Below are 11105 nucleotides of genomic sequence, written 5' to 3'. Positions count from 1 at the left end.
TCAGAACAGGTTCGTCTTGATGGCGGGGTTGGGTTTTCTGTGGAAGGAGGACAGAACTCCAGCAAAGGGCCCGGTCATACTGTCCGCCGGCTGCCAGGCCTTCAGAATTTCCTGAGTCTGGGCGGCGGGCTGGGCCACGGCCGGGTTGGACGGCCCCAGGTTGGACCAGCTGGGCGGCTTCAGCCCCTGAAGAACCGGAGAGCTGGAGGTGTTGATGTAGCCGCTGTTGACAGGAGCAGGGCTGGGGCTCAGGCTGGCGGGGCTGCCCAAGTTTCCGTTGGCAGAGCCCGGCAGGGAGGCGGTGCTGTCAGGCGTGGGGCTGCAGGTGGATTCTTTGGACTCATCATCATCAGATGAAGACCTCAGCTCTCCGCCCTTCTTCCCCCCAGAGCTGCTGCTGGAGCTGCTGCCCGTGGTGCCACCGGAGCTGTTGGCTTTGGCGTTGGCTGCACGCTCCTGCTTACGAAACTTGGCACGCCTGTTCTGAAACCACACCTGTTAAACACAAAGAGAGGTCCAATTAACACCAGAGTCTAGATAGATGGATATATGGATGGATAGATGGATAGATAGATGTCATTCTAGGTTTTCCTTAAAGTTGTGTTGAGTGTGTTCTACCTGCCCCTTTCTTCAGTTATGAGAAAGCTCAGCAGAAGAAGAACAAAAGCCTGCTCCTCTCACCTGTACCCGCGCCTCAGTCAGGTCTATCTTCAGCGCCAGCTCCTCGCGGGTGTAGATGTCCGGATAGTGCGTCTCGGCAAAGACCCGCTCCAGCTCCTTCAGCTGGGAGCTGGTGAAAGTGGTCCTGATGCGCCGCTGCTTCCGCTTCTCGTTCAGGCCGGAGGGGTCCGAGAAGAACTTGTAAGGGACTGTAAGGGGGAAAATGATATCCGGTTTAGTGAAGCAACATTTAAAAGGGTGTGACGTTTGAACAACAGCGGAGGCCATGGACAGTGACGCGGAGAGGCCCTGCGTAAATGGAGCAGGAACCGTCTTGACTCGTCGGATTATTTTTAAATAAATAAAACGTCTATTAAGGACCGACTGTATTTGCACAGTAGTTAGTGGAAGACGGATTCATTTATTGATGCATTTATTCCGTTTTGTTCAGATGGTATAACAGGCTGAAGGCCTATAAAAGGCCACATTTATAACAAACTCAATACGCTTCACAAAAAAGCTTAATTCATACCTTATTTTTTATTCAGCCTAAAAACGTGTTTCTTTTTCATTATGTTGACTGATTTTTTGTGCCTTGTGATACAATGAAGAAAAAGTCATTTCGCTAAATAGTTATAGGATTAAAACCAATCCGGCCTATTAGTTTATTTAGATATATCGAATTAAAAAATATATATTAACGATAAAAGCTACAATTTTAATCCAGTAAGTGTAGCTTAATCAGTATAGCCAGAATGCAACTGACATGTATTTCGGTTATTGTCAGGGATTATAGAAATGTCATAATACACAAAGTATTAGAGTATTTCGGTGTAAGTCTGTCAAAATCCACAGAAAACAACAAAACTTTTAAGAAAAGAAATCGAACAAAATGTATATTAAATTTAAAATCTGAAATGTATTTTAAAATGTAAGAATTGGACACACCCATAATATTTGACTGTTATGTATGTGTGTAATTCGTGAATTATTATTATTATTATTATTATAATTATTATTATTATTAGCCTTTATAAAGTTTTCTGACTTATTGTAGATTGACGCGCACATATAGGCTAATGTCTAAATGAGTAGGCCCATAGAAATATGTTATATATATATATATATATATATATATATATATATATATATATATATATATATATATATATATATATATATATATATATATATATATATATATATATATATATATATATGTTAGCTTTTCCCAGTCATCCTTAAAAAATATAAACCAGCATTACCTGTAAACTATTGCATTTATGGAGCATGCAAATGCTTCGCTCCATTCAATATTATTTGCAGTGATTTAATTCTAAATCAGGATGTTTATTAAGATGAAACCAATGTGAAACTATTTAGGCCTTAAACTGTGTAGAGGGTTGGGTCATTAATTACGAATTGACAGTTAGATATTTTCTTTTCCCTCTGTTTATTTTAGTCATAGACGCAGAGACGAACAAATCCTGTAGCGTGCAAAATATTTTCTCTCCTCGCTCTTTAATAAAACAATTCGTCAACCTTATATGACTGTCCCTTTATGCCCCCTCAGAATAATAACCCCGAGGCTCCTGTACCTGAGGAGTAAGGCGTGGGCTGGTGCTCTCGCAGGGCTCCCAGGGTGCAGCTGGCCGTGCTGAGGGGAGTGCAGCCCGGGTTGGAGAAGGGTCCGCTGCGGATCGGGTTGTACTGGAAGGAGCTGGCCTGGCTGCAAGAGCTGAAGTCCGCGTAGGCCGACGCTTCCATGGCCGCCATGCAGGAGTCATAGGAGTTCAGGTAGGAGTAATCCATCTTATACATGGAGAAGAGCCGGTGCAAACACCGGTCTGCAGGCAACAAAAACCACGGGGTGGACTCTGAGCAGAGAGGTTCGGGTGTACCTGCAGCCTGTTATTTTTTTGGAGATACAGTGAGCGTTGTTGGTGTGTCTCTCCGGTATCTCCACGGACTGTCGGTGCGTCTCTTCAAAACTCCTGTCCGCTCTGTGCGGTGTGCGTCTCACTGACACGCGGCGGCTTTTTGTGTGTTTCTTGGTAAATAATCCAGATGTTTATCGCTTTTCTCTCTGCAGCTTTTCACTCTTCTTCTTCACTTTCTCTTCCTGCTTCTGCTTCTTCTTCTTCTCTCTTCACTTGTCCTCCCTGGACTGCAGTGCGCTCTGTGCTTCTCGCGCTCCGTTTGACAGCGCGCTGCGGCTCGCGCGGTGTTTATAATAAACTTGGCAGAGCGCGAGACAATAGCGAGGCGGTGGTCTAGTTTCCATGACAATGCCACCAGTGAGTGAGCGTGGACACGGACGGCCCCCCCTCCCTCCTCCTCCTCCTTCTCCTCCCCCCCTCCCATCGCTCGCTGCACCGCCCACGCGCTCCAGAGCATCGCGAGCTCGCAGGTGTCAGCAGAGTTAAAGATTCCGTCTAAAAACCGACGTTTTCTTCATTTTAAACAGTTACAGTGTCGGTGTACTTCCTTTAGAGGACGCTTTTAACTATGCTGAGTCAAGTCTTCTCAGCCAACATGACCAAAATCAAATCAATTGCCATATTTTCTTTAGATAAAAAGCTGTAAACGACGAGTTAAACCATTCCACAAACTCTCCACTTCTTAAGACTAGTCTCTCCCCCTGAAATCAGCTGCTGCAGCCTGTGTTTGCCCTCTTCGCAGCACTGCAGGCCTGTTGAAGAGACGCTATAATTCAAGCCTATATAGCCAAGAAAGTAGTCCGGCCTCACAGCCTCTGAGAGTGCTTAAAAAACACGTTTTATGACGTTTGTTTACATGGTTGGTGTTTTATTTTTGTTTAATACAGTCAGGCAGAATATGGGAATACTATATACACTAATATGATAGTGCATTAAGTCATATGAGCCTGTAGAGATTTAAAAACTAAAGAGAGAAAAGAGACAGAGAGATGTCCGATATTGGACGCATCTAGAAAACACTCTCAATAAACCTCCTTTCACTGTTCTGGGAGAGCAAAGACAGAAGAATTCATATATTAACGCGTGACTAAAATGCATTTTATAAGCAGGTGCAGGTTGAGCCCCAAACAGGTCAATATGGTTTCTCTGCCCCTCAACCGGCCCGTGGAAACAACTGCACCTCAGCTACAGAAGTCTTTATGTCGGGGAAAACGTCCAGATGTGACGGTGATTGGTGAGATTAAAAGCTTTGATTTGATTCCGATCACTTTTACGGAGATGTCACCAGAGCAAGCGTCACTTTGATGTATAGGACTAGAGAGGGAATTGGCTGCGGCGGAGAGACAACCGGAGCAACCGCGACAGGCTAACCATAAACGCATTGACGCTCCATAAATTGGTTTAAGTTTATTGTTCGGTGTCATACAATGTGATAAGTCATATCCCACACGGTCCTCCCCAACACACACACACACACACACACACACACACACACACACACACACACACACACACACACACACACACACACACACACACACACACACACACACACACACGCACACACACACAGGGCTTAAAACCGGCAGGCAGGCGCGCGCTCCATGCAGTTTCCTAATCTGGTGCTATTTAAAAACATGCCGGCTGCATTTCATGAAATGAACAGGCGTTTTATTAGTGGATTAATTTCCCCAGTATAACCCAAGAACCGAAATTACGTTTTACGCACGAGCAATGAATTAGGTTTGGCTCGATTGTGCGCGCTCTCAAAGGTGCGCGGTCCTCTTATCTCTGCTTGACCAGAGGCTGAATGATGATGATGATGATGATGATGATGATGCTCCTTAATGTCATTAACGCAGGAAATACGGGCGCGCATGCGTGCATCTGCCGCGCTGCAGGCGACTCACTTAAAACCACAAATAAGTATAAATAATACGTTTATCCGTCTGAAGCGTTCATTGTTGCTGAGAGTTGGTGGGTGTTTAGGGCGGGGCGGCACGCGGTGCTCCCGTTGATACAGTTGTTGGTCCTCCTGTGCCGATGATGTTGGTTTGCAGCTCTGGTGACTGTGTGAGAGTCCGAGGCTCACCGAGACCCGACACAAGAGCCGTCTGAGTTCAGGTAGAAGGCAGAACTCAGCCCCAAGAAGAATTAAAAACAACAATTAAGACGTGACATGTTCTCATCCAAGGCCATTTGTAATCTGAGTTAGACTGTTAAAACTCTGATGCGTCAGACACGTCTCATTAATGTTTTAGCCTAATTATAAACTTCTAATTTAGGTCCACGGTGTTTTAAATAATAACTCAATGTTTATGCAAATGATTGCGTTTTTTGCTCCATTTTCGAGAAATATTGGTGTTGCACGTTAATACACCTCATCTGCTAAGATTTGGTGATTCTGTGCCACCTGCCTCCCCTGAGGTAATAACAGGTGTACTCAGCTCTTACTGGGTGTTATTGTTATGCAGCCTATATATTATATTATAGGGATGATTCACAGTGTCGATGCTTTAACCCAGAAAAAAAGCCTACTGTGAGTGTAGGTCTGGTGAAAACCACAGGCTGAATTCACCGTTAGTTGAGGTGTTTCATGCACACAAGAAAATGCTCCTGCAGTAAAACAGTCCCTCTCCTGAGCTCATTAGAGGCAACTGCAACTCCGATACAGCCCACAAACATACCAATGACTTCTGTGTGAGCCATATTCCTTAGGACACTTCACAATAAATACACATTATATAAGCCTGGTGATTTCTTTTTTTGCCAGCACATTCACAGTCCACTCCCAGGCCGCCGTCTGTTGTGTCCTCACCCCGTCTGCTGGGTTCAGAGGTGAGTTTACCGAGAAACTTAAACTGTTTCAAAGTTAAACTCTCCATGCTGTTTCTGCGTCCCCCTCCCCAAAAAAAGAGCATCCAGGAGCGACCCTAGCTCTCCCGCTTTTAAGCATTTAAACTTTAATCCCTTCAAAGAAGGGGACCGGTCTCTTCCAGCCCACTAATCCGCCCTATAGTGCTCCGGCGCAGGGGGAGACTTCTCCTCTGGAGGCTTTAACTTTGGACTTTTACATTCATGGGGCGATTTGACGGAAACAGTAACGGGGATCTTTGGCATTCATGACGTCTGAGTCAACAGAGGGGGACACAATGGTCCCCTAGAGGCTCCTGAGAGCCCCTGAGAGAGGAACCCCGACTATAGGGATTATAGGCCCATAGGGGGAAATCTTATGGGCGCACTTAACATATAAGGCTGTTTCTAATCAGAGTTATGATCGAGTTAACATCAAAGGATCAATTCGCATTTTCAGTGTGTGTGTGTGTGTGTGTGTGTGTGTGTGTGTGTGTGTGTGTGTGTGTGTGTGTGTGTGTGTGTGTGTTGATTTAAAAGATACAGCAACATTATCCAACATTAAAACATGAGGTGGTAATGGCAGCAGACAAAAACTGTAAATGTTACCAACCGGGTAATTAAGACCATTAAGCAATTCGATTGCTATTATGAAAGATGACATGTAGAATAATTAAGTAGAATAATTAAGAATATACATTAAGTATGTTATGATAATAAAACTCGACATCTTTTCATTATGTTTCCCATGATTGATACATTTGATTCTGCATCGTTAATAACTTCACCCAGGGTGTTAAGCCTGAGCTTAATATTTTTGGTGTATCTTTAGACTTTTTATTATATTAAGAAAAATGCACGAGGCCTTGTTTTCACACCCCATTAATTGTCCCGTTTGTGTTTATTTCGAAAACCCGAAAAGAGGCATGATCTGTTAAAGAGATCCTAATTAAAAATCCCCAAATTTGCTCGCATCTTTTCTGCCATTTGTTTATGATGCTCTCCCACCCTCAGAGATCCGACAGGCTGCGTGCAGGATGTCCTTAACGACGCAAGCACGAGGACAACGTGTGCTGTGGCAGGGGTTGCGTGGGTGGAGAGGGACTGGTCTCAGTGATGGATGGATGGATGGATGGATGGCTGGACGGTCTTGATGGCGAGATGGAGAGGCGTATGGATAGAGACAGACAGGGGGATAAGGGATGAGTGAAAGATGGGACCAGCGGCGACACTGATTTAAAGAAAAGCCACGCGGGAGGCCCCGGCCCGGTATCTGTCCCGTGGCACGCGGTGGTGGTCTGAAAACTGAAGTGAAGCTGTCAGTCAGAGACAGAGCCAGCTCCATCCATCACGAGAGCTCAAAGAAGAAACATGTCCCGTGCGCTTAAAGCCTTTTTCCTGCTCCAGACTGAGGCAGCTATTGATCCTCGGGTCTGGAGACTGGCCTCCTCCGAGTTGATCTTTGTGAAATTAGCCTGGAACCATTATTTGTGTTATTTTAAAGAGTTAATTGAAATCACTGCTTCGATCTTGTAGAGTCAAACGGATTTGTACAGTGCAGGATGTGAGCATGCAGCTGCTGCAGTGTACTGAAACATAAAAAACACACATTTCTGAGTGTTTGTTGGTGCAGATCCTCTGTAACGAATGAACCCTCCGACTGTTTGATTCCTTCTGAGATTACATTAGAGTTAATGTGATAATGCTTTATTATAACGAATGATTAAAATGGCTGCCGTCATTTTGACAAATTGTCACATTTCTGCATTTTAAAAATCTTTATTATCAGTTTAATCATTAAAAAATCAAGTTTTTTCAATGTAGATTATGCTGTTAGTTATTTTATATGACCATACCTTTTTTAACAGTAGGTCAAATTGATTGAATATTAAAATGATAGCCCTGATTGAGGCTTCATGCATGCCTGTGTGCAGTTTCTCCTTCGTGCATATTGAATTATTATATCTTTAGCAATCTGACGGATATATATGTATATACAGTATATATATATAAATACAGTGTATATATTTATATGTGATGTGGAGAGCACGAGCAGAGTGTAGGAGTCTGTTTTCGTTGCACTGTATCACGTTATAAACGAGTCCCCTAATGCTGATTTAATGGCTCCTGTGCGTATTTTTGCGCACAAGCAAATACGAAAAATGGCTGAATTCTCGCCCTTTCTCTCCCTGACACACACACACACACACACACACACACACACACACACACACACACACACACACACACACACACACACACACACACACACACACACACACACACACACACACACACACACACACACACACACACACACACATTCTAGGTCTTAGCATGCGTCCATAATTTACCATATATGTAATTATTAATTTCCTGTCAATAGTTTATATTATTGACAGATAGTCTTGATATTGACAAATTATCCGTATAATTGAATTATTAGGGCCCACACTTCTTTTTCATCCACCACTTCCTCCTCCTCCTCCAGCTGCCTGTGTTAAACCCACCAGGCCAGTTTGATCCACACAGCCGAGCCAGCTGCTCTCCACCTGCAGGTTCACTAAAATGTGTCGTGTCATCGCCCCTCTTAAGGTCCTTTCCCCTCGGAGGTGAATTTGATTGCGCATAAAATAAAATAAAAAAATCACAGATCCTGCCGTTAACATCGGCCTGCGTCTTTACAGCAGCAGAGGCTGGCGGTGCATTTGATTTGCCCGGTGATGGATGAGAGACGGTGCGGCGGGGGGGAGAGGGGGGCGGGGGTCCCGTCGGTGCGCCTGTCCCCGCATTTCAATCCCCAATTACCGGAATGTACCGTGACGCTCCTGCTTGAGACGAAGGCGCGCGTCTAACCGGGTTAGAGACAGTAGCAACAGCACCCAGAGTTACAGTCAACTCTTCACTCAGGTGGTTTTGGAGCACATGATCAAAATCAGCGGGGGTTCGTAACTTAGTACTTTAAAACACTGATACAAATATAACCTCAAATACCTTAACCACGTTATTTTTCAGGCCATATTGTGCCCTTTGTCATAGCTGATCTGAGCCAAAGTGCATCACTTATGAGTTGTTGAATACGTTATAATGCATATTAAAAATTCATAATGCCTCTTAAAAATGGAAAAGGATGTAGGCAAACATCCCCATTTAGAAGGAAGGTCTATTGCTCTTTTGCGCTTTATATGACATGCAAAATATCATCATATGTTCATGATGTTCATCATGTTAAAAATATCTTTGGGACCTGTAAAAGCTCATGTAGAGAACCCACTGTGCTCACTGAGGAGCTTCATGTTTTGCAAAAATCCAACTATCATTATATCAGCTGGATCAAAAACGTGAAGTGCAACACAGTCTAATGAGACAAAATAATTGTGCAGTGCAAATACTCATCAGGCTCGAGTTTTGTCAATTGCCACAAATGTGGCCATTAATTTGAACCCATCAAATTACACTCACAGTAATATAAGTCCACTCTGACATCAATTCAACATGCATTCATCAGGAATATGACGCAGAGCTGCGGTTATTCACATGCTGCGTACATCTCTCCACTGCGGCACCAGACCTGTATTATCCTAATGGATAGCGGCATGTTACTTAAAAAAGAAGCTTTTTAGGATAAAAAAAACAGGTCCCTGGAGACCACAGTATACACACACACACACACACACACACACACACATACACACGTACGCGCACGCACACCACAGCTGGAGCGGCGAGGGATGGCCGCGCGCAGGAGAGCTTCTCCAAACACGCTAATTAGATCTCGAGCTCTGGCCCCGCGCTCTGAAAGCAGCCCAGCGGCGGGGCGCGCGGAGCTGTGGAAAGTTAATTGAATTAAATTCCCTCTAAACTAATTAGGCTGCAATCTGCCACGCGAGCTGTCCCTGAGCAAGGTTCGAATTAGGCGGAATGGATTCTTTCCTTTTCTTTAAAAGAAAGGAGGGCAGACTGGTGAGTTTTTTGGTGCGGTCCTTTATTTGTCTTTTATGCTAATTATCCCAGGGGGACTGTCACGTGATTGCCTTTGCGGTAACCGGACGGCATGCGGTGTTGTGCAACCCCACACTCCCCCGGTCCATATACCCCCGAACCACGACAACAAAGCCACCAGAAGCGCCAGACCTGAACGCAAGAGTGTCCTTGGAGCGCGCATGTAGAAGCGACAGAATGAAAGGCTGCGTTAACTGTGCTGCTGTGCGGCTGCATGAACGAGGAGCACCTCTGCGAAGCTGAGAGGACTGAGGTAATGGAGGTGAAATCGATCGCTTTCCTGGGGGAGCACAATGAGAACGAGAGGGAGGGAGAGAGGAGAGGAGAGGAGTGCGGAGGGACACGGATGAAAATTCCCCCGTTAAGAGCAGGGACAGATATGATAATGGGAGAGCCTCTAGTAGTCGTCCATCATTCACCACCTCCACCTGGCTGCTGCTGCACCTCTCTGAGCTGCTGCTGCTGCTGCTGCTGCACCACAGCAACTGCACCAAACACTCAAACTTCTTGACCCATCTTTTTAAGTACAGAACAGAGATCAGAATTCATGAGCAGCAGAGCACAGAGACATAACTCAGCATTGTCCATTTGTGCATGTAACACATCCAACTACACAAACTAGAAACCATATCATTTAGACTGATGCAGGTCTTGTGACCAGCTGGATAAAGTGCTCCAGGGCCCCCATTGTGCTGCATGTAAAATGATTTTAGTCTTTGGGGGGCATGGCACGCATTTACTACAGCTGGCAGTAGGGAGATGAGAGTGAGACGGGGAAAACATGCACCAGAGGCCCCTGTCTGGACCAGGACGTTGTGGTTCACGGTCAGTGCCTTGAAACCATCAGGGCGCCCAAATGTTTGTTGTAATTTGGTATTTTACAGTTTGTTTGGTGAATTTGCACCATTATAAAGGGCAATATCAGCTCAGGCCTTGTATTATTGCTTGCTGGAGTGGTCTTTGACGGAGGAAGTACATTTGTTATCAAGATAACAAAAAAGTTCTGTAGTCTTGACTTTAAAACGATGTAGTAATGAAACATGTCTAATTTCTCCAATCTTTCAGGTCTTCAACCCCCCGTATTTGACATTAGACCTTGCACCTTTCACTCTCCTCCATCTGTATCAGCAGCAGAAGAAGGTGGAGGTGACACACCAGAACAGACGGACAGACGACGAGGAGGAGGAGGTTAGGACCAAGAGGAAAAAGGTGGCAGAGGAGGGAAAGAAGCTGAGCATGAGGCAGAGGGAGGAAGAGGAGAGAGGGGGGGTGTAGAGATAGAGTGAGAGGGAGGTTAGGACGATGGAGGGCCAGGTTTCTGTTTCTCCATAATCTAATCAGAGAAATGGCAGCAGTCAGAAATAGCCTGACGGACAGACTAAGAGCCTCTTCTCTCTCCCCTCCTCCTCTTATTCTTCTCTGCCTCCTCGGGGAGGGTAAATGGATACACACACACACACACACGCCAGCTTGACTTCCTAAAACCATAAAGTGTAGATGTGTTTGAGGGTTATAAGAGATTGAGAAGAAAAAAAGCCTTGAGGTATTATAGCAAAACCTGATCTACTGTCCAGACCCAGCCACTTCAAGAATCCCACTTTTGAAAAAAAAAACCCGTCTGTGCTGCTTCTCACAGCTTCACAACATGCA

At 45.0% G+C, this 11105-nt stretch overlaps 1 protein-coding gene across 1 annotated transcript; it reads right to left on the bottom strand.

The window, feature by feature from the left end:
• Positions 1 to 2481, bottom strand: phox2a (paired like homeobox 2A; the record flags this gene model as incomplete). The annotated part of the gene is made up of 3 exons (XM_083913462.1): positions 1 to 495; positions 682 to 869; positions 2259 to 2481. The coding sequence occupies 3 exons, from the start codon at positions 2479 to 2481 to the stop codon at positions 1 to 3; spliced, it is 906 nt and encodes a 301-aa protein (XP_083769588.1).
• Positions 2482 to 11105: the final 8624 nt, after the last annotated feature.

This window comes from Echiichthys vipera (genome assembly GCF_963691815.1).
Source record: "Echiichthys vipera genome assembly, chromosome: 5".
NCBI lineage: Eukaryota > Metazoa > Chordata > Actinopteri > Perciformes > Trachinidae > Echiichthys > Echiichthys vipera.
Note: the sequence above shows the minus strand (reverse complement) of the source record. Positions and strands in the feature narration are given on the sequence as shown.